The 24,256-nt window shown below is 45.1% G+C and overlaps 1 protein-coding gene across 15 annotated transcripts in view; it reads left to right on the top strand.

Annotated features, from left to right (window-relative positions):
- The first annotated feature begins 578 nt into the window (after positions 1-578).
- The window catches only part of PWWP2A (PWWP domain containing 2A), a 64,917-nt gene continuing 41,239 nt past the window's right edge, over positions 579-24,256 (top strand). For 14 of the 15 annotated variants that reach the window (XR_012414322.1, XR_010587693.2, XR_012414323.1 and 11 more), the window contains exon 1: positions 579-1,199. Coding sequence is in view for 8 of the 15 variants with exons in the window: in XM_065547029.1 (XP_065403101.1) it covers positions 616-1,199 (584 nt within the window). In the remaining 7 variants the exon portion in view is untranslated. Of the gene's footprint in view, positions 1,200-2,072; positions 2,916-24,256 lie in introns of those variants that run through there. The other variant, XM_073994693.1, reaches the window with a different exon arrangement.

Genomic DNA, 24,256 nt, shown 5'->3' with positions numbered 1-24,256 from the left:
GAGAAGCCTGTCGTGCCCACACGCGGTCGCAAGAAGTCCGCGCCTAGAAATAACATTTATTCTAAGGATCTCTGCGCAGAGATTCTTGGGAAGCGGTTCCCCTCCCGCATTCCCTAGTTACTCCTCCCCTCGGCGCCTTTGAAAGAAATAGCACGCCACATGATTCCCTCCTTTCTCCCACCTCCGAAGACCTGACTGATAATGGGCAGGAGCGTAAGCCAACCATAAAACTTTATTTCCTCTTCCAGCCAATAGCAAGAGGGGATGAGTATATGGCTCCTCTTTTGTGACTTCCCCCGCCCCCTTGGATTACGCCCCCTATTCCTCCACTCAGATTCCACACTTGACAACACATCTGGCCAATGAGAAGTTCCTACTCTGCGTGGGAAGGATGGACTGACTAGATGATAGACGTCCACCCCTGGCCAATGGAATATCACAAGTGCGGGAGGGGTGTAGAATGGAACCAATGGCGAGGTGCCAAAAACGAGCATCAGGGAAAGGGCGGGACGAAAGTGTTCGCGGGAGGGAGGGGAAGGCCCAGGGAACCAAGCAGCGCTGCCGCCGCCGCCGCCGCTGCAGCCGGAGTTGGAGGAGGGAGAAGCCAGGAAGAAAATGGCGGCCGTGGCTGCAGAGGCGGCAGCGACTGCAGCGTCCCCCGGGGAGGGGGGCGCCGGCGAGGCCGAGCCGGAGATGGAGCCCATCCCCGGCAGTGAGGCCGGCACTGACCCCCTCCCGGTCACGGCCACTGAAGCGTCTGTGCCGGATGGCGAGACCGACGGGCAGCAGTCCGCTCCTCAGGCCGACGAACCGCCGCTCCCGCCGCCACCGCCGCCGCCGGGGGAGCTCGCCCGCAGCCCAGAGGCGGCGGGGCCGGAGCTGGAGGCTGAGGAGAAACTGTCCGTTCGGGTGGCGGAGTCGGCTGCAGCCGCGCCTCAGGGAGGGCCCGAACTTCCACCTTCTCCAGCATCGCCACCGGAGCAGCCCCCGGCACCCGAGGAGCGCGAGGAGCCGCCGCTGCCTCAGCCCGTAGCCCTGGCGCTCGTGCCGCCGGCGGGCGGGGTTTCCACGGTGTCGCAACTGATCCCGGGCTCGGAGGTGCGGGTCACGCTGGACCACATCATTGAGGACGCGCTCGTCGTGTCGTTCCGCCTCGGGGAGAAGCTCTTCTCCGGGGTCCTCATGGATCTGTCCAAAAGGTACCGCTCCCGCCCCCAGCACGCTCCGGTCCGCTGGGTCCCCAGGGAGGGAGTGAGCCCGGGCGGCCCCCTCTCCCCGAGCCCTCGCTTCCCTGCTGCCCGGGGCCCCGCCCTCTGGTCCTGCGCGGCGCGTGGCGCGCGCTCCGAGTGGGGCAGGCGCGCGAGACCGGGAGAGGGCGGTCCCGGCCCCAGGTGGGCGCCTGCGGGGCAGGTGTGCCACCAGGTGGGAGGGCGCGGGTGCAGATGGGCTCACAGGTCTCACCCCTCACTCCTGGCCTTCTGCGACTTGGCCTGGACTCACCGGCACTGGGCGGGTGGGTTAATGCAAGATGCAGATGGATTATTGCAGAGAACGGCGTGTTGGACAGGGGGAGGGAGGCAATCCTTGCGAGGAGGCACTTGTCTGTCCTCAAATCAACGTTTAACTTTAGCAGGGCTGGAGAAAGGGGTGTGTACATTGGGGATCCCAAAAGGTTACCTGTCACTCTTTACAGGGGGAAGAGCATTTGTTAAAATGAACCTTTTAACTGTGATTCTTACGGTTAGAAGTCATTCCTGTTAGGTTAACCATTCAATAGAGAAGCATATTTTGCTAATTTTAATGATAGTTTTAAGAAAAGTTTAAAGAAGAGATTGGAGATTTCAAAAAATTCTTTAATGTCAAGGTGGTGTAGCATAAAAATGTTCAAATAACTTCTAACACCTGGGATACCGTTTATATACTAAGGACAAGAAGGTTGAGTTCATCTACAAATTTGGCTTAACCAGCACATTTTCATTTTTTGATTTAAAATGTTTTTGGGCTCTGCTTTAAACAGGGGAATAAACCTGTTCTAAATCTGGAGTTAACCTTTTTATTCTCTTCTTTTGCAGATATGAAGTGCAGAGACTCCCATTCACGCCTTTCCATTCTGTTTCCTACAATAGTGCACACTCTGATGGTATCTCACCTGTTTGCCATGGCTTATTAGTATGTTTTACTCTTAAACTGCTTGCTTTCCCATCAAGACACAGGAATCCTTCTTTCCCATTTGGGGAAAAAAGCCATTTAAAATTTCATATTAAAGTATGGTGTTTGCGGCGGGAAGATGAGAGCAGTTACTCTGTATTATTTAATCTCAAATATCTTTTTTTTTTTTTTTTGAGACGGAGTCTTACTCTGTCCCCCAGGCTGGAGTGCAGTGGTGCCATATCGTCGCACTGCAACCTCTGCCTCCTGGGTTCAAGCGATTCTCCAGCCTCAGCCTCCCAAGTTGCTGAGACTCCAGCCTCAGCCTCCCAAGTAGCTGGGACTCCAGGTGCGCGCCACCATGCTGGTTTAATTTTTGTACTTTTTAAGGAGAGACAGGTTTTCACCATGTTGGCCAGACTGGTCTTGAAATCCTGACCTCAGGTTATCCACCCGTCTCAGCCTCCCAAAGGGCTGGGATTACAGGCATGTGCCATCGTGCCAGGCCTCAAGTATCTTTTTTAAAAATAATTTTGGATTAGGGCATTTGCACTTCTGTTTATGTTTGTTTGTTTACTTATTTAATAGAGACGGGGTCTTGCTGTGCTGCCCAGGCTGGTCTCAGACTCCTGGGCTCAAGCGATCCTCCTGCCTCGACCTTCCAAAGTGCTGAAATTACAGGCATGAGCCACTGCGCCCGGCCTGCACTTCTGTTTTCATAATTAGAAAGCAGAATAAGGTGAGTGTACTTTCTATTGATGTATTTTATTTATTTACTTATTTTTTTTTTGAGACGGAGTTTTGCTGTTGTTGCCCAGGCTGGAGTGCAGTGGTGTGATCTCAGCTCAGCTCACTGTAACCTCCACCTCCTTGATTCAAGCGATTCTCCTGCCTCAGCCTCCCAAGTAACTGGGGGCTAATTTTGTATTTTTAGTACAGATGGGGTTAACCATGTTGGTCAGGCTGGTCTCAAACTCCTGACCTCAGGTGATCCACCCACCTTGGCCTCCCAAAGTGCTGGGATTACAGGCATGAACCACCTCGCCTGGACTCTGTTAATGTATTTAATAGTGAGAGACACTCAGTGGTGTGTATGCTGTTGAATGAAACAGAAGAGATGGCCAGTGATTGTGTGAGAATCTGGATTTCAAATCTGCAAAAGGAAGGTGCAGAAGGTAAGTTGATTTTGGAAATGGAATGGATAAGTGCTCATTGTGTTAGTGCTTTATTTTTTAAAAATTTTCTTTGGTAGAGAATTGCAATTGAGTTTTGGTCTCTTGCTATCAGTGCCTAGAAACAGCAATTTCTTTTATTGGAGGAGCTATTCCTAATATGAACCTTTTACATTTGAATATTCTGAAGTGAAAGGATCCTATTATTATTATTATTTATTTATTTATTTTTTCGAAGACGGAGTCTTGCTCTGTCACACAGGCTGGAGTACAGAGGTGCGATCTCGGCTCACTGCAACCTCTGCCTCCAGGGCTGAAGCAATTCTCCTGCCTCAGCCTCCTGAGTAGCTGGGATTATAGGCGCCCAGTGCTTTGGGAGGCCAAGGCAGGGAGATCACTTGAGTGCAGGAGTTCCAGAGGAGCCTGGGCAACATGGTAAAACCCTGCCTCTACCAAAAAAAAAAATATAAAACTTAGCTGGGCATGGTGGCTTGTGCCTGTGGTGCCAGCTACTTGGGAGGCTAAGGTGGGAGGATCTCTTGAGCCCCGGAGGTGGAGGTTACAGTGAGCTAAGATCATGCCACTGCAGTCCAGTCTGGGTGACAGAATGAGACCCTGTCTTAAAAAAATAATTGTGGAAATGTTGAGGAAATAAAACACAGTGACTCTAAAATATAGCAATTCAAGGAATTCTTATTGGACTAATGATTGACTAGTTGAATTTCCTTTTTTTTTTTTTTTTTTTTTTTTTGAGAGGGAGTCTGTCTCTGTCGCCCAGGCTGGAGTGCAGTGGCGGGATCTCAGCTCACTGCAAGCTCCGCCTCCCGGGTTCACGCCATTCTCCTGCCTCAGCCTCCCGAGTAGCTGGGACTACAGGCGCCCGCCACCGCGCCCGGCTAGTTTTTTTTTTGTATTTTTTAGTAGAGATGGGGTTTCACCGTGTTAGCCAGGATGGTCTTGATCTCCTGACCTCGTGATCCGCCCGTCTCGGCCTCCCAAAGTGCTGGGATTACAGGCTTGAGCCACCGCGCCCGGCCGAATTTCCTTTTTTTTATAGTTTCATCCGGGAAAACGGACCAGCCAGTATATTTTGTAATTTGCACTAATATTGATTGCACACTTTCATGTGCAATTTTGAGGTTTACTGATGGATCCAGGAGATTGTTTTTTTTGTTTGTTTGTTTTGTTTTGTTTTGTTTTGAAGTGTAGGGTCTCGCTGTGTTGCTCAGGCTGGAGTGCAGTGCTAGGATCATAGCTCACTGCATTCTTCCACCTTAGCTTCCCAAATAGCTGGGACTACAAGTGCACACCACCACGCCTGGCTAACTTTTTTTTTTCCCTTTTTTTGAGACGGAGTCTCACTCTGTCACCCAGGCTGGAGTGAAGTGGTGTGATCTCAGCTCAGTGCAACCTCCACCTCCTGGGTTCAAGCGATTCTCCTGCCTCATCCTCGCGAGTAGCTGGGATTACAGGCACCCGCCACCACACCCGACTAATTTTTATATTTTTAGTAGAGACAGGGGTTTCACCATGTTGGCCAGGCTAGTCTCTAACTCTTGACCTCAGGTTATCTGCCCACCTTGGCATCTCAAAGTGCTGGGATTACAGTCATGAGCCACCATGCCTAGCCCATTTTTGTATCTTTTGTAGAGATGGGGGTCTTACTGTGTTGCTCAGACTGGTCTCGTGCTCCTGGGCTCAAGCAATCCTCTGATTTTGACCTCCCAAAATGCTGGGATTACAGGCATGAGCCATTGCAGCCAGCCAGCTATATTTTCATCCAAACGAAACCTTGAGATCCAGCATAGAGACATGACTGCCAGTCTGTTTCAGAGACTAGGCTGGAACCCAGGGCTACTGAGTTTGTGCTCTTTTTTTTTTTGACAGAATCTCGCTCTGTCACCCAGGCTGGAGTGCGGTGGTGCGATCTCAGCTCACTGCATCCTCCGCCCCCCAGGTTCAAGTGATTCTCCTACCTCAGCCTCCTGAGTAGCTGGAACTACAGGTGCATGCCACCATGCCTGGCCAATTTTTTTGTATTTTTTAGTAGAGACGGGGTTTTACCATATTGGACACGCTGGTCTCAAACTCCTGACCTCCTGACCTCATGATCCGCCTGCCTTGGCCTCCCAAAGTGCTGGGATTTTAGGCGTGAGCCACTGCACTTGGCCACACTTGGCTAATTAAAAAAATTTTTTTTGTAGAGATGGGGGTCTTACCATGTTGCTCAGGTTGGTTGAACCCTTTTTTTTTTTCTTGAGACTGAGTCTCACTTTGTTCCCCGGGCTGGAGTGCAGTGGCACAATATCGGCTCACTGCAGCCTCGACCTCCTGGGTTTAAATGATCTTCTGCCTCAGCCTCCCGAGTAGCTGGGATTATAGGCATGTTCCACCACGCCCGGCAAATATTTTTGTGGAGACAGGGTTTTACCATGTTGGCCGTCTGGTCTTTGAATTCCTGACCTCAGGTGATTGTCCCACCAGCTGCTGGGATTACAGGCATGAGCCACTGCGCCTGGCCTGAACGCTTTTTTTTTTTTTTTTTTGAAACAGAGTCTTGCTCTGTCCCCCGGGCTGGAATGCAGTAGTGTGATCTTGGCTCGCTGCAACCTCGGCCTCCGGGATTCAAGGGATTGTAGTAGAGACGGGGTTTCACCATGTTGGCCAGGCTTATCTCGAACTCCTGACCTCAAGTGATCCTCCTGCTTCAGCCTCCCAAAGTGCTGGGGATTACAGGCATGAGCCACTGCGCCAGGTCTGAACTCTGGGCCTCAAGCCATCCTCCCACTTCTACACTCCCAAAGTGTTGGGATTACAGGCGTGAGCCACTGCACCCAGCCAAGATACTTTAGACTCTACTAAGACTATATTCATCAGTTGCTTTAAAGTAATTTGTATCTTATTTGAATTGGCCATTGAATTCAACCTCTAGGTAAAAAATTAGGAGCTTTCTACTGAGTGCCCATTATATGCCAGACATTGTACCTCATGCTTTAGTTTTTTTAATAACCTTGGTAGTGTTTTTAATTTACACAGAAGGAAATGGAAGCTCATTTAATTTGGCCAGTTAACTTGTAAGTGGCAAAGCAAGGATTCAAATGTAGGTTGATCCCATTCTAAAACCTCTGCTTTTTCTACTTGAATATTAGAAAGCCAGTTGGGCTAAGTTTTAGTTTAAGCAGAAAGTAAAGAATGGCATGTTTCTGAAAGTTGCATATTTCTGAAAGTTAGTGCTTCTCTTGATTTCATTGCCTGTGTGGAAATAATATAAAGGATATGGGTGTTGGAGCCAAGCAGATTCTTTAGTTGGGTAAAAGCCGTGAAACCTGGCTCTGGAGACTCCACTAGTTCCTTAGCTGAATACTGGGGAATACATAGTAAGCTCTGAAGTTTTGGTTCTTGCCTCTCCAGTGAGATTAACATTTGGGAGACTAAATGTGTAATGTATTTGTGCTTTTCTTCAGTCTTCAAAAGGGCTAGTTATTGCTTTTATAAATTTCTTCCATATTTTATGCTGACATTATGCATGGTACAGAAATGTCTTTGTAAAATTGGAAGAGCTATCTACTGTGTGGAAAAGGTGTTTGAGTCTAGAACACAGGATTTAATATGTGTGTGGATGACTAAGAGTCTGCTTTTGTAATCATTTGAAATGCTTCCCTTCCCTGTTGTATTATTATTTTTTGCGTTATTTTCAGACTTACTTGGTTGGAGAACACATTTTTGAGGAGAATCATTCTGTGAAAAAAAAGGAGCTGAACACATATAACTCAAGAAAGAAAAGAAAGTGGTACTAAAAAATAAATTATTGACCTGGACAGAGTGTTAGGGTGCTTGGGCTTTAATTTTTTTTTTTTTTTTTTGAGACAGAGTCTTGCTCCTGTCACCGGGGCTGGAGTACAATGGTGTGACTTTGGCTCACTGCAAATTCTGCCTCCCTGGTTCAAGCAATTCCCCTGCCTCAGCCTCCTGAGTAGCTGGGATTACAGGCGCCCGCCACCATGACCGGCTCATTGTTTTGTATTTTAGTAGAGATGGAGTTTCATCATGTTGGCCAGACTGGTCTCGAACTCCTGACCTCAGGCAGTCCTCCGCCTCAGCCTCCCAAAGTGTTGGGATTACAGGCATGAGCCACTGCTCCTGGCCTGGGCTTTAATTTCTAATATTGGTACTAGCCTCTCCTATTAGCACTGTGACTTTGGGCAAATCATTGTGCCTTACTAAGCTCCATTTCCTAGTTCTTAGGCTAATTGATTTAGCTTTGGACAGTTCACTTAGACACAAGCAAACAAACTTTATGCCTCAATTTATACGTAAAATGAACAGAATGACCAGGTGGCCTGGTTTTCCCTGTACCATCCTGGTTTGTTACGTCCTCCTTTCTGTCTTCTAGGTAGTTTTCTTTGGCCCATAAATGACACAGTGATTTTGAGGATATTTTTAGTATCTGGTTAAAATCAGATTTTGTTTAGCATTGTATTTACTTAACACTAGATGCCTGGCCAGGTATGGTGGCTCATGCCTGTAATCCCAGCAAGTTGGGAGGCCGAGGCGGGTGGATCATCTAAGGTCAGGAGTTCAAGACCATCCTGACCAACATGGCGAAACCCCGTCTCTACTAAAAATACAAAAAATTATCCGGGCGTGGCAGCATGCACCTATAATCTCAGCTACTCAGGAGGCTGAGGCAGGGCCATTGCTTGAACCTGGGAGGTGGAGGCTGCATTGAGCAGAGATCGCACCACTGCACTCCAGTCCAGTTGACAGAGTGAGCCTCTGTCTAAAAAAAAACTGGGGCTAGGCGCTGTGGCTCACGCCTGTAATCCCAGCACTTTGGGAGGCCGAGGCAGGTGGATCACGAGGTCAGGAGATCGAGACCATCCTGGCTAACATGGTGAAACCCCGTCTCTACTAAAAATACAAAATATTAGCCGAGCGCGGTGGCGGGAGCCTATAGTCCCAGCTACTTGGGAGGCTGAGGCAGGAGAATGGCGTGAACCCGAGAAGTGGAGCTGGAAGTGAGCCGAGATCGCACCACCGCGCGACAGAGTGAAACTCTTATCTCAAAAACAAACAAACAAACAAACAAAGGAAAAAAACTGGATGCCTTTAAGTGAAGCATGCATTCTCTAGCTTACTCTGTGCTCCTCCACTGGTTTTTCTTTTTTTTTTTTCGGTTTTTTTTTTTGAGAAAGGGTCTTGCTCTGTCACCCAGGCCAGAATGCAATGGCACGCTCTACAGCCTCAACCTCCTGGGCTGGAGCAATCCTCCCACATCAGCCTCCCAAATAGCTGCAGCAACAGGTGCATGCCCCCATGCCCGGCTAATTTGCGTCTTTTTGGTGGAGACAGGGTTTTGCCTTGTTGCCCAGGCTCATCTGCCTCAGCCTCTCAAAGTGTTGGGATTACAGGCGTAAGCTACAGCACCCGGCCACTGTTGTTTTATATTTTATACCCAGCTCTCTTCCTTTAAATTACCTGCCTGCTTCAGAGCTCATTAGCAATGTCTAATGACAATAGTCTAAATGCTAGCAGATGAGAATAATCAATTAACCCCACAAATTTAGTTTGGGTTTTCCTGTTCTCATTTTGTCCTTAATCTTAGCTTTTTAAATTTTGACATATAATAAGCATCCCTTCAGGATTCTAAACTGTCTTAATGATTATTTTATTTATTTATTTAGAGACAGGGTTTCACTTTTTCACAGAGACTGGAGTGCAGTGGTGTGATCATAGCTTACTGCAGCCTTGAACTCCTGGGCCTAAGCGATCCTCCCACCCCAGCCTCCCATGTACCTGGGATTAGAAGCTCATGCCGCCGTGCCTGGCGAGTTAAGAAAAAAAAAAATGCCAGGCGTGGTGGCTCACGCCTGTAATACCAGCACTTTGGGAGGCCGAGGTGGGCAGATCACCTGAGGTCAGGAGTTCAAGACCAGCCTGACCAATACGATGAAACCCTGTCATTATTAAAAATACAAAACTTAGCCGGGCGTAGTGGCCTCCCAAAGTACTGAGATTATAGGCTTGAGCCACCACGCCTGGCCAGTGCAGATATCTAAAAAGATAAGGACTTTAAAAACAACAATCTTACTACCATTATTACACCTGAAATAATAGCAATAATTCTTTTATATCATCAAATATTCAGTCACTGTTAGAATGTCAGACTGTTGACTGGCATCTTAGGCTGACACAGGTGGATCCCTTGAGGGCAGGAGTTTGAGACCAGCCTGGCCAACATGGTAATATCCTATCTCTACTATAAAAATGTAAAAATTAGCCGGGCCTGGTGGCGTGTGCCTATAATCCCAGCTACTCCAGAGGCTGAGGCAAGAGACTCACTGGAACCCGGGAGGTGGAGGCTGCAGTGAGCTGAGATTGTGCCATTGTACTTCAGCCTGGGTGACAGAGCAAGACTCAAAAAAAGAAGAAAAAAAGAAAGGGACTGTCAAAATTAATAGCTCAAGACTGTTCAGTTTTCAAATTAGGATCCAAATAAAGCTCAACATTGCAATTGGTTGATTTTCTTGTCCTTTTCATCTGTTCATAGTTCTGCTGTTACTTTTATTCACTTGCAATTTACTGTTAATCCATGGACTTTGTAGAAGTTTTTACGTTCTGGACATATATACATTTTTTCCCAGTTGCATCCTCTTGCAATTTCTTGTTTTAAAATAGTTATTTTCCCTTAGGAACAAACTGAAAGGGCAAGAACCACAGCCTTATCAAGGCCTCTCTTAAAAGCCTCTCCTTGTTTTGGGTCAGTAGAAATGATTATGGATATCTTACCTGCTAGCAGACTTTTAGATCTATATCTTAAACACAGTCCCAAGTTTAGTAATTGCAAACATAAGAAAATTGAACCTCTCAAGACTGTTTGCAAAGAGCAAAAGCCTTCAGCCCAGGCTTCTGAAGAGGTAGTTCTTCACTTCTCATAGTTACAAAGCCACCTGGAAATCCTTAAAAATCTTCTTGCAGAAGCTTTTTTTTTTTTTTTTTTTTTTGAAACAGAGTCTCGCTCTGCCGCCCAGGCTGGAGTGCAGTGGCCGAATCTCAGCTCACTGCAAGCTCCGCCTCCCGGGTTCACGCCATTCTCCTGCCTCAGCCTCCCGAGTAGCTGGGACTACAGGCGCCTGCCACCGCGCCCGGCTAGTTTTTTGTATATTTTAGTAGAGACGGGGTTTCACCATGTTAGCCAGGATGGTCTCGATCTCCTGACCTCGTGATCCGCCCGTCTCGGCCTCCCAAAGTGCTGGGATTACAGGCTTGAGCCACCGCGCCCGGCCACTGCAGAAGCTTTTAAATGGGAGGAAAAAAAGGGGAAAATCCTGAAAGGTCTTTCTGAATCATTTTTTTTGGGGGGGGAGGGGGAGACGTGACAGGAAACAAGGAATCATGAAGTAAAGGTTTATGCTTGAAAATGCTTGTGTAGCCGGGTGCAGTGGATCATGACTGTAATCCTAGCATTTTGGGAGGCTGAGGCGGGTGGATCACTTGAGGCCAGAAGTTTGAGACCAGCCTGGCCAACATGGCAAAATACCATCTCTACTAAAAATACAAAAATTAGCCGGGTGTGGTGGTGTGCATCTGTAATCCTAGCTACTCAGGAGGCTGAGGCACAAGAATTGCTTGAACCTGGGAGGCAGAGGTTGCAGTGAGCTGAGATCGTGCCACTGCACTCCAGCCTCCGTGACAGAGTGAGACTCTTATCTCAAGAAAAAAATAAATAAAAACTTGTATGGCTGGGCATGGTGCCTCTTGCCTGTAATCCCAGCACTTTGGGAGATTGAGGCAGGAAGATCACATGAACCCTGAAGTTTGAACCAGCCTTGGCAACATACTGGGACCCCATCTCTTAAAAAAATGCTTGTGCATTTTAATTTTGTGGTATGTGTGTATTAAAGGGTGTAGCTAGCTGTTTATTTCAGAGTTGATGTTTTTACAAATACCAACTGTGTGTGTATACACGGGGGTACTGTTGCATTAAAAATAATTCATGATTTTCTTAGGAAACTTCAGTTTTCACTAAGTTCTTAAAAGCAATTTGTGGAAAATTTACTTGTTTTTTGGAGGAAATATAAACCAAGACAATGATTTCTTTTCTTTACAGAGACCATGAAACGTATGGTGCAATAGCCCTTCTTTTGGTGGGAAAAATATACAGCCATTCTGGTGAAGCAGTGAGTAGTGGTATCAGTAGCTTATACTACAGTGTCCAGGTTGAGAACTTAGGCCCTCGAGTAGTATGCTTGAATGATTGTGTTGTGGTACATTACAAGTAATATTTTTTTGGTGATTATTTTGCTTATATGCCAAGATGTCAATAAAGGCTTTACACAGTGAAACAGAGAAGAGGCAAGTGCCAGTCACTCCCTGACTCATACAGCTTTAGGTTGCCCACTACTGTGCAGTATGTGTTGAGAGTGAGCTCTTCCATTGCATGTTGCATTAATATGATGTTTTTCAGAAGTGATTATTAGTTGGGCATTAAACCTGCTTTCATTCTGAGTCTAAAGAATCCTCCAGGCCACTCTGTCTATGGGGTAGCCCTGCTCTGTCTAGGGAGAGGCTACTCTAGAAAAAAAAAAAATAAATAAAGAATCCTTTAATAAATTATGGAATTAAAAATAAAACTTAAAAGTAGATTTTATACACTAATTAGATGTGTTATACACAAACTAGGCCCAGGCATGTTTTATTGGACTTGGGGTTTCCTTTTTTTTCATTTTTGAGATGGAGTCTCGCTTTTGTCGCCCAGGCCAGAGTGCAGTGGTGCGATCTTGGCTCACTGGAACCTCCGCCTTCAAACAGAGAATTGTGCCTCAGCCTTCCTAGTAGCTGGGATTTCAGGTGCCTGCCACCATACTTGGCTAATTTCTGTATTTTTGGTAGAGACGGGGTTTCACCATGTTGGCCACGCTGCTGTGACTCCTGACCTCAGGTGATCTGCCCACCTTGGCCTCCCAAAATGCTGGGATTACCGGTATGAGTCACCGTGCCCGGCCTGGACTTGGGGTTTTTTTTTTTTTTTTTTTTTTTTTTTGTTTAGACAGAGTCTCGCTCTGTCGCCCAGGCTGGAGTGCAGTGGCACGATCTCGGCTCACTGCAACCTCCGCCTCCCAGGTTCACGCCATTCTCCTGCCTCAGCCTCCCAAGTAGCTGGGACTACAGGCTCCCGCCACCACGCCTGGCTAATTTTTTGTATTTTTAGTAGAGATGGGGTTTCGCCATGTTAGCCAGGATAGTCTTGATCTCCTGACCTCGTGATCTGCCTTCCTCAGCCTCAAAGTGCTAGGATTAACAATCGTGAACAACCGCGCCCGGCTGTACTTGGGGTTTCTAATGAGGTTTTCAACCTCTTACTGTAAATAAGACTGTACTTTAGTGTGTACTATTTTAAAGTAAAGTTCTTGTTGAAACAAGGTCTAATCTTCCTAAGATCAGGTTTTCTGTGGGGACTGCTAAACAGTTTATATATTATGTGCTTATCTTCACTGTAATGGCTGAGTTAATTTCATATTGATAAAAAATGAAAGATGTATTAGTAGTTACTTTTGTCTATAAAGTGCATCATTATTTCTTGGTATTTATTTATCCTGTTTTCCCTAAATTCTTGAGTAAATTCAGGCACACAGTACCAGGAGAATAGAAGCTTGCTGTAGTGGCAGGTATTGCAAGAAAGTAATTGGAGATTAAGTTACGTTCTAGGTAGATTTAATATAGAATGCCTTTACTAAACACTTTTGGGCAGTGGTTGTCAAAACAAATGTGCATAGATTTCTGAGCTTCATTCCATCATTTTGCATTTTAAACAAAGTGATTCTGACACAGAAGATTCTTGGACCATTTGGAGATAACTGATTTTTAGGGGGTAGTTTGCCAAAGTATTTAATAGAACAATCAATTTGTTAAGCCTATTTTAAAGGTTTCCAGTTAAGGCTGGTCATGGTAGCTCATGCCTGTAATCCCAGCACTTTGGGAGGCCAAGGTGGGTGGCTCATTTGAGGCCAGGAGTTCGAGACCAGCCTGGCCAACATAGTGAAGCCCCGTCTCTACTGAAAATACAAAAAAAATTAGTCGGGCATGGTGGTATGCACCTGTAATCCCAGCTACTTGGGAGGCTGAGACATGAGAATCACTTGAGCCCGGGAGGTGAAGGTTGCAGTGAGCTGAGATCTCCCCACTGCAAACTAAGCAGTCTATCATATGTGGGGATGGGCAGCTTGGGTGGCTGATCTAAATCCTTATTGTAGAGCTGGTAATTAGTCTTGCAAATGGTTTCCTGAATTTATAAGTTTAGCCCATAATTTTCATTTCTTTACCCTTGAACCAATTTTATGTAGTTGGCTTACTATAGAATAGTGGATTTTAGCCTTTTAAAACTCATAATCCCGCCGGGCGCGGTGGCTCAAGCCTGTAATCCCAGCACTTTGGGAGGCCGAGACGGGCGGATCACGAGGTCAGGAGATCTAGACCATCCTGGCTAACACGGTGAAACCCCATCTCTACTAAAAAATACAAAAAACTAGCCGGGTGAGGTGGCGGGCGCCTGTAGTCCCAGCTACTCGGGAGGCTGAGGCAGGAGAATGGCCTAAACCCGGGAGGTGGAGCTTGCAGTGAGCTGAGATCCGGCCACTGCACTCCAGCCTGGGCGACAGAGGGAGACTCCGTCTCAAAAAAAAAAAAAACTCATAATCCCTATAATACTTAATTTCGCTTTTTTGCATATTTGTTTTTTTAATGTATGATTTTTTTTTTTTTTTTTTTGAGACGGAGTCTCACTCTGTCGCCCAGGCTGGAGTGCGTGCAGTGGCTTGATCTCAGCTCACCGCAAGCTCCGCCTCCCGGGTTCACGCCATTGTCCTGCCTCAGCCTCTCAAGTATCTGGGACTACAGGCGCCTGCCACCATGCCTGGCTAATTTTTTTATATTTTTAGTAGAGACGGGGTTTCACCGTGTTAGCCAGGATGGTCTCGATCTCCTGACCTCGTGATCCACCCGTCTTGGTCTCCCAAAGTACTGGGATTACAGGCGTGAGCCACCGCACCCGGCCTGTATGAGGTTTTAAATTTTTATTTTTTCCTGCGTATTTCTACCATCTAAGAAGATTGCCACGTTTTAGTTTCTGTATTTTATAGTAGCTACTACGTATTTTCAATTTCTATGCTAAGTCCTGTGCCAAATACTTTGTTTACATTGTTTCATTTAATTCTGGCAAATCTGCTGAAGTAAATTCTATTAATCCCCATTTCATAGATAGACACCAAGGCTCAGAGGTTACTTAAGCAAAATTGCCTAAAATTGTAAATGTTAGATAATAGTAGATATATTCAAGATGGCTTTTTGAATGATACACAGTTCTCCAGGATTTGAAAATCTTGTTCTAATTAAAATGTACTTAACTATATTTTGCCATACCACTTAGTTTATGGTTTTGCTGGGGAGTTAACCTGGCAGTTAGAAATAAGAGTTCTCTGTTCCTCACTCACCCAGGCAACAGCTATTTGTTGTAAACATTAATTACTCTTCAGTTCAATATAGTGAACTTTGGACATTTTTGGAAATCATATTTCTTCTGTATGGTCCTGGATCTTAAGTTAGATAACATGCTGTTTTGCCTTGATTGGCCTGGACCTGGCAGTAGTGAAACCCACTTGTTCATAAGAGGAAATACAAATTGTCAGCTTTGAAGCCTGTTAAGCACAGGTCAGTGTTTAGTCAGTGCTGGATGACTGAATTTGAAAAGGATTTAAAGACTAAAATAAAATGTTAGGTAACCTTTCTTTGAGGATTTTTTTTTTTTTTTTTTCAGATGGAGTCTCATTCTGTCACCCAGTCTGGAGTACAGTGATGTGATCTCGGCTCACTGTAACCTCTGCCTCCTGGGTTCAAGCGATTCTCCTGCCTCAGCCTACCAAGCACCTGAGACCACAGACGTGTGCCACCATGCCCGGCTAGTTTTTTTGTATTTTTAATGGAGATGGGGTTTCACCATGTTGGCCAGGCTGGTCTCCAACTTCTAACCTCAGGTGATTCTCCCACCTTGGTCTCCCATAAAAAAGATTATTTTATACTGCATTTGATTTATTTGGAAAATGTCAAGTAGGTTGCTGTAAGTGATGTATTAATACAAAATTGAAATCAAGATTGTCTGATCTTAAAAATATTTTGCAGCCAGGCGCAGTGGTTCACACCTATTATCCCAGCACTTTGGGAGGCTGAGGCGTGTGAATCATGAGGTCAGGAGATCGAGACCATCCTGGCTAACATAGTGAAACCCCATCTCTACTAAAAAATACAAAAAAAAATTTTCTGGGCGTGGTGGCGGACGCCTGTGGTCCCAGCTACTCAGGAGGCTGAGGCAGGAGAATGGCGTGAACCCGGGAGGCGGAGCTTGCAGTGAGCCGAGATCGCGCCACTGTACTCCAGCCTGGGTGACAGAGTGAGACTCTGTCTCAAAAAAAAAAAAAATATATATATTTTGCCCACTTTGTGACTGTTATAATTTTCTTGGATAGTTATTTAAAAAGGAATTTCCATTTAGGGAGTTAAATAATTTGAATACTGTACAGATGTTATTTTTTCTTTTGAAAAGACTGAAGCATAAGTGTTTTCTATATAGTTGTTTCCATTTTTATTTTCAAACTTAATTATACAGGTAAGGTTTTTTTAGAGGATTGTTTGAAGGCATGTGGTTGGGAGCTTAAAATGTAAATTATTAGAGTTTAAACTTGTCCCCTCCAGAGCTGCCTGTGATTTATAAAAGAAGATTGATAAATATACTTTTTTTAAAGATTGAGTAATTTTTTTTTTTCTTTTATTGAGACAGTCTTGCTCTGTTGCCCAGGCTGGAGCACAGTGGCACGATCTCGGCTCACTGCAACCTCTGCCTCCTGAGTTCAAGTGATTTTTGTGTGTCAGCTTCCCGAGTAGCTGGGATTACAGGTGTGTACCACTGCACCTGGCTACTTTCTTTGTATTTTTAGTAGAGATGGGGTTTCACCGTGTTGGCCAGACTGGTCTTGAACTCCTGGCCTCAAGTGATCCACTTGCCTGGGCCTCCCAAAGTGCTGTAATTACAGGTGTGAACCACTGTGTCCGGCCAAGATTGAGTACTTTCTTGTGGTCAGAAATATCTTTATTTTTTCAGCCTTTCTCCACACCAGTTGATTTTATAAGATACTGTTTTTAATATTGCTAAAGTCTTCTTCTCTCCCATCCCCTATCTATTTGAGTACTCTGCAGACTGCCCTTGTAATACTTGCAGCTTTTAATTAAAAAATTATCCAATGCCATACAGTAAATGAAATCAAATACATTTTAATATAATAGCTACCAAATATTTTGCCCACCTACTGTGTTCTAGACCCTATGGTATAAGCACTCATGATTATGTATTATTTAATCTTGCTAAAAATTCTATCAAGATTGTTGACTACAATTTGAAAATACAAAAAGTTCTGAAAACTGGACTTTTTTTGTTTCTTTTTTGGTGATAAAACCTAACCTGACCTGCAGTGATGTAAGGCTATTTTCCCTATTTATCCATCCCATTTAGTATGCTTTCATTTTATTTCAGTGCTGAAACATTAAATGCTTGATAATGGCATGCTTATTATCTCCTGAAAATCAGAAAAATTGTGAATTCTGAAGCCTGTCTACCACTTCAGGATTCAGACAAGAGCGTGCAGGCCTGTTAGCTCCCTCACTCTCTTGGTGGAGAAGTTAAGTAACTTAATGAAATGAGGGGAGACTGTGGTTAAGAACCTGACTTCGAGCCACTTCCTGGATACATATACTGGCTCTACTGGGAGAGCCACTGGATCGCCTTCCATGGGAAGGTCACTTTCCGTTTCTGTGCTTTAGTTTCTTCAGCTATAAAATAGGGACAGTAATAGTACTTTACTAATAGGTTTGCTGTGGTGATTAAATCAATTAATGTAATTACACATTTAGAATAATGCCTTGTATATAGCAAGTGCTATATAAGTATTAACTATTATTACTTTTTTTTTTTTTTTTTTTGAGACGGAGTCTCGCTCTGTCCCCCATGCTGGAGCATAGTGGCCGGATCTCAGCTCACTGCAAGCTCCGCCTCCCGGGTTTACGCCATTCTCCTGCCTCAGCCTCCCGAGTAGCTGGGACTACAGGCGCCCGCCACCTCGCCCGGCTAGTTTTTTGTATTTTTTTTAGTAGAGACGGGGTTTCACCGTGTTAGCCAGGATGGTCTTGATCTCCTGACCTCGTGTTCCGCCCGTCTCGGCCTCCCAAAGTGCTGGGATTACAGGCTTGAGCCACTGCGCCCGGCCTACTTTTTTTTTTTCTTGAGACGGAGCTTTGCTCTTGTTGCCCAGGCTGGAGTGCAATGGCATGATCTCGGCTCACTGCAGTCTCCGCTTCCCGGGTTCAAATGATTCTCCTGCCTCAGTCTCCTGAGTAGCTGGGATTACAGGCATGTGCCACCATGCCCAGCTAATGTTTTGTATGTTTCTCTATGTTGGTCAGGCTGGTCTCAAACTCCTAACCTCAGGTTATCCGCCTACTTTGGCCTCCCAAAGTGCTGGGATTACAGGTGTGAGCCACTGTGCCCAGCCAAACTATTACTACTTTTATGAACTAGATGCTAAGTGGCAGAACTCTTAATAGGATGAATGTGACAGTAGTTTTTTCTTTTTATTTATTTTTTTGAGATGGAGTCTCACCTAGTTGCCTAGGCTGGAATACAGTGGCGTGATCTTGGCTCACTGCAACCTCTGCCTCCTGGGGTCAAGAGATTCTCCTGCCTCAGCTTCCCGAGCAGCTGGGACTGCAGGTGTGCACCACCATGCCTGGCTAATTTTTTTGTATTTTCAGTAAAGACGGAGTTGTACCATGTTGGCCAGGCTGGTCTCGAACTCCTAACCTCAAATGATCCTCTTGCCTTGGCCTGTCAAAGTGCTGGGCTCACAGGTGTTAGCCACTGTGCCTGACCGACAGTAGCTTTTGAAGTCACTTAACATGGGTTTGCTTTTGAATATCCACTGAACCTGCAACCTGTTATACTGTGGCCTACAGTTTAATAGGAGCATCTTTAAAATGCTTTGAAAGGATCTGTGGAAGTTTCAGATAATACCTGTGAAGCGTTACTTTCCCTTTTTTTATTTTTTTGAGACGGAGTCTCACTCTGTCGCCCAAGCTGGAGTGCAGTGGCGCTATCTTGGCTCACTGTAAGCTCTGCCTCCTGGTTTCACGCCATTCCCCTGCCTCAGCCTCCTGAGTAGCTGGGACTACAGCCGCCCGCTACCAGGCCCGTCTGATTTTTTTTTTTTGTATTTTTAGTAGAGATGGGGTTTCACCGTGTTAGCCAAGATGGTCTCGATATCCTGACCTTGTGATCCGCCCGCCTTGGCCTCCCAAAGTGCTGGGATTACAGGTGTGAGCTACCACACCCGGCCTACTTTCCCCTTTTAATTTGGAAGAATGACAAAATTTTACTAGGGAATGAGGTAACAGTTGCTTGCACAGTGGAGGGTGGGGGTGTTTCTTAATCTTTTTTTCTCATTAGCACCTGGGGCTGATGGCTTATGAGGAAATTGTTACAGTCTTTTAGTAGGTAAGTTTTGTCCCTACAGTCCCCTTCTGGCATGCTTGCTTTTCTTTTTTCCGTTTTTCTTCTTTATTTTTTGAAAAGGAGTCTCTGTTGCTCAGGCTGGAGTGCAGTGGCGTGATCTCGGTTCACTGCAACCTCTGCTTCCCAGGTTCAGGTGATTCTCCTGCCTCAGCCTCCCGAGTAGCTGGGACTACAGGCGCATGCCAGTACGCCTGGCTAATTTTTTATATTTTTAGTAGAAACAGGGTTTCACCGTGTTAGCCAGGTTGGTCTCCATCTCCTGACCTCGTGATCCACCCGCCTCGGCCTCCCAAAATTCTGGGATTACAGCTGTGAGCCACTGCGCCCGGCCTGTTCTTTTTTTTTCCCTCCCTTAGAGACAGGGTCTCTGTTGCCCAGGCTGGAGTGTAGTGGCATGATCATAGCTTACTGCATCCTTGAACTCCTGGTCTCAAGTGATCCTCCTGCCTCAGCCTTCTGAATAGCAGGGACTACAGGCCTGTGCCGCCACACCTGGTTAATTGTTTTATTTTTAGTAATGACAATGTCTTGAACATCTAGGCTCAAACAATACTCCTGCTTTGGCCTCCAGCAGTGCTTGGATTACAGGGATGAGCCACAGCGCCTGGCCACCAGTATGCTTTCTAAACATTATGGAAAAGGGCTCATATTTGAGAATATAATGGAAAGGAAATTATTTTTGTGTTCTTCTTTGTAATTTTTAAATGATGGGATCAGACTAGAATAGCTGTGCTTAAGTTTTTTTTTTTTTTTTTTGAGATAGAATCTCTCTCTGTCGCCCAGGCTGGAGTGCAGTGGCGTGATCTCGGCTCACTGCAAACTCTGCCTCCCAGGTTCAAGCAATTCTCCTGCACCAGCCTCATGAGTAGCTGGGATTATAGGCACCCACCATCACACCCGGCTAATTTTTTTGTATTTTTAGTAGAAACGGGTTTTGCTATGTTGGCCAGGCTGGTCTTGAACTCCTGACTTCAGGTGATCCACCCACCTCGGCCTCCCAAAGTGCTAGGATTACAGGTGTGAGCCACCGTGCCTGGCCATGTTTTTAACAAAGTAATTTAGACACATTTAATCACATCACTAGACAGAAGACTTCGCTAGTCTCTCTCTCTCTCTCTCTTTTTTTTTTTTTGAGGCAAAGTCACGCTCTGTCATCCAGCCTGGAGTGCAGTGGTGCCATCATGGCTCACTTCAGGCTTGACCTTCTGGGCTCAAGCGATCCTTTCACCTCATCCTCCCAAGTAGTTGGGACCATAGATGTGTGTCACCACACTCAGCTAATTTTTTAAAGAGACAGGGTCTGCCTATGTGGCCTAGGCTGATCTCAAAATTCCTGGCCTCAGGTGATCCTCCTGCCTCAGCCTCCTAAAGTGCTAGGATTATAGGCATGAGCCATCACTATCACTCTCAGCCAGTCTCCTCTTTTTCTTTTTTAGTTTTTTTTTTTTTTTTTTTTTTGAGACAGAGACTCACTGTGTTGCCCAGGCTGGAGTGTAGTGGTGCCTCTCAGGTCACTGCAACCTCTGCCTCCCAGGTTCATGCGATTCCCCTGTCTCAGCCTCCTGAGTAGATGGGATTATGGACGCACACCGCCAGGCCCGGTTAATTTTTTTGTATATTTAGTAGAGGTGGGGTTTCACCACGTTGGCCAGGCTGGTCTTGAACTCCTGGTCTCAAGTGATCCACCCACCTTGACCTCCCAAAGTGTGAGATTACAGGCGTGAGCTACTGCTCCCATCCAGCCTTCTTAAGAGACTGGTTGTTCTCCATCTATCACACTCTTAAACTGACAGCCCTCTCCACTCAGGTATGCTCACCAACATGCCCTCCTCTTTTTCTACCAGTGGATCACCTTTATTTTATTGCTTATTTAAGCCTCTGAATCCTTAGTAATATTCAGAATGGATAACTAGTCTTCACCATTTACCACTGTCTGTTTTGCTCTTCACTTAATCTGCTTGAGCCTTTCTAGTTCCCATTCCCTGCAAAGCCCATTTCCTGATCACTAATCCACAGTGATTTCTTGCCTTCTGAAGACTGTAACCTCATTTAGCATTGACTGGTACATTCTGGTCTCACCTACTGAAGCTGTGACCTAGGGTTGAGACTGTTTTATACCATCAGACCAGTTAGCATACTTGTTTTTTAAGCATTTTATTTATTTTTAAGAGATGGGGGTCTCACTATGTTTCATATAGAGTTATGCTTAGTGATAATTGAGGTGAATTTGCTGGCATTTGCACTTAAGTGGGATAGATTTTCTTTTTTGTGTGCTTTCTTTGCATAGAAGTATTGGTGGAACTAAGTAAACTGAATTCATGCTTTTTACTTTTTTAGCTTCTTATTTTTAGATAATTTAAAACATAGCAGGGAATTCTTGTAAACTCTTTCTAGAGAGAGTCATTTGTAACATTTTGCCACATTTAATTTGTCATTCTCTATGTAAATAAATTTGTTTCCTGAACTGTTTGAGGCTGAGTTGAAGACATCATTCTCCTTTACTTATGCTTGAGCATTTCTTTTCTAAGATCAAAGGAAAACTGTAGCCACAGTATAGTTTTCAAATTAAAGAAACATTGATAGAATACTTTACTTTGTATCTTATGTTTCATTATTTCTTCAATTTTTCCAATAGAAATTTCCTTCAATGTGTTTTTTCTTCTCTAGTAAATGATTATGTATTACATTTACTTGCAATATAATTATGTAGCAATTATGTAATAAGGACTGTTCCTCAATTTGGATTTGCCAGATATTACTCCTGAGAGGGTTAGGTTACGCAGGCAATGTTGTGTTCTCGGGAACACCACATCTTCAGGCCTATGATAGCCATGTGCCCTCATTGGCAATGTAAACTTTGATTCTCTCTCAGGTTAGGGTGTTGTACTGTTTCTCCACTATGTAATTACTGTTTCCCTTGCACTAATAATTCTTTACTGTGCCAATGTATTGCTTCTCATAAAACTTTCCTCTCTATATTTAGCTAGATACACATTTTTTTTCATTGTTTCATATTTTAATTTTTTACTTAATTTTGAGATCAGGTCTTGCTATGTTGCCCAGGCTGGACTTAATTAAACTCCTGGCCTCAAGTGATCAGCCTCTTGAGTAGCTAGTATTACAGGCTTGAGCCACCGTGCTTAGCTGCATTTTTTTTTGTTTTTTTTTTTTGAGGTGGAGTCTCGCCTGGTTGCCCAGGTTGGAGGGCAGTGGTGCGATCTGTAAATTCCACCTCCCAGGTTCAAGTGATTCTCCTGCTTCAGCCTCCCAAGTAGCTGGGATTACAGGTGTCTGTCACCACCCCTGGGTAATTTTTTGTATTTTTAGTAAAGACGCAATTTCACCATGTTGGCCAGGCTGGCCTTGAACTCCTGACCTCAGGTGATCCACCTGCCTTGGCCTCCCAAAGTGCTGGGATTACAAGCATGAACCACTACACTTGGCCGCATTTGTTTTTTTGGATACCAGGTTTCACTCTTATTGCCCAGGCTGGAGTGCAATGGTGTGATCTTGGCCCACTGCAACCTCTGCCTCCTGGGTTCAAGTAATTCCCCTGCCTCAGCCTCCCAAGTAGCTGGGATTACAGGCGCATGCCACCAAGCCTGGCTACTTTTTGTATTTTTAGTAGAGACAGGGTTTTGCCATGTTGGCCAGGCTGGTCTTAAACTCCTGACCTCAGGTGATCGCCTGCCTTGGCCTCCCAAAGTGCTGGGATTACAGGCGTGAGCCACCATGGCCAGCCACGCATTTTTTTTTTTTTTTTAAATGGTTGGTTCTTTCTGTGTTGCCCAGGATGGCCTCGAACTCTGGTTCAAGTGATCCTTCTGTTTTAGCCTCCTAAATACCTTGGACTATGGGCATGCCTACCTTAGATACACATTTTTAAAAGGTTTTTGAAATTGTAAAAAAAAAAAAATAACAAAATGTATTTTAACCATTAAGGATACAGTTCAATAGTATTAAGTACATTCACATTGTTGTGAAACAGATCTCCAGAAGTTTTTCATCTTGCAAAACTAAAATTCAATAGTTTTTAAACAGCAGCTTCCCATTTCTCCTTTTCCACCTGCTATAAACTATTCTACTTTCTGCTTCTGTGAATTTGACTACTTTAGATACTTCTCATGTAAGTGCATTCATACAGTATCTTTTTATGATTGGCTTACTTAATGTCCTCAAGACTTATTCATGTTGTAGCATGTGCTACATGAAAAAAAACTTCCTTTTTTTTTTTTTTTTTTTGAGACAGAGTCTTACTCTGTCACCCCAGCTGGAGTGCAGTGGCATGATCTCTTTTCACTGCAACCTCTGCCTCCTGGGTTCACACAGTTTTTGTGCCTCAACTTCCCAAGTAGCTGGGATTACAGGCATGCACCACCATGCTCCACTAATTTTGTATTTTTAGTAGAGACAGGGTTTCACCATGTTGGCCAGGCTGGGGTCTTGAACTCCTGACATCAAGCAGTCTGCCTGCTTCAGGCTCCCAGAATGCTGGTATTATAGGTGTGAGCCACCACACCTGGTCTATGATTTCAGCCTTTTTAAGGCTGAAAATACTATTTTGTATAATATATTTGTATATCTATATATCTCTGTCTAGCTCACACTTTGTTGTCCTTTCATATGTCAGTAGACAGTTGGGTTGCTTCCACCTTCTACCTTTTTGGCTAATATCTCTTTGAGATCCTGCTTACAATTCTTTTGGATATGTACCCAGAAGTGGGATTCCTGGATTGTATTATAATTCCATTTTTAATTTTTTGTGGTAAAATTTTCTTTTTTCTTTTTTTTTTTTGAGACGGAGTCTTGCTCTGTCACCCAGGCTGGAGTGCAGTGGCCGGATCTCAGCTCACTGCAAGCTCCTCCTCTCGGGTTCACGCTATTCTCCTGCCTCAGCCTCCTGAGTAGCTGGGACTACAGGCACCCGCCACTTCGCCCGGCTAGTTTTTTTTTGTATTTTTTAGTAGAGACGGGGTTTCACCGTGTTAGCCAGGATGGTCTTGATCTCCTGACCTCGTGTTCCGCCCGTCTCGGCCTCCCAAAGTGCTGGGATTACAGGCTTGAGCCACCGTGCCCGGCCTGTGGTAAAATTTTCTTTTTTTTTTTTTTTTTTTTTTTTGAGACTGAGTCTGGCTCTGTCGCCCAGGCTGGAGTGCAGTGGCCGGATCTCAGCTCACTGCAAGCTCCGCCTCCCGGGTTTACGCCATTCTCCTGCCTCAGCCTCCCGAGTAGCTGGGACTACAGGCGCCCGCCACCTCGCCCGGCTAGTTTTTTGTATTTTTTAGTAGAGACGGGGTTTCACCGTGTTAGCCAGGATGGTCTCGAT

Source organism: Macaca fascicularis, chromosome 6, assembly GCF_037993035.2.
Source record: "Macaca fascicularis isolate 582-1 chromosome 6, T2T-MFA8v1.1".
In the NCBI taxonomy this organism is placed as follows: domain Eukaryota; kingdom Metazoa; phylum Chordata; class Mammalia; order Primates; family Cercopithecidae; genus Macaca; species Macaca fascicularis.
This window is presented reverse-complemented; position numbering and strand designations above follow the sequence as displayed.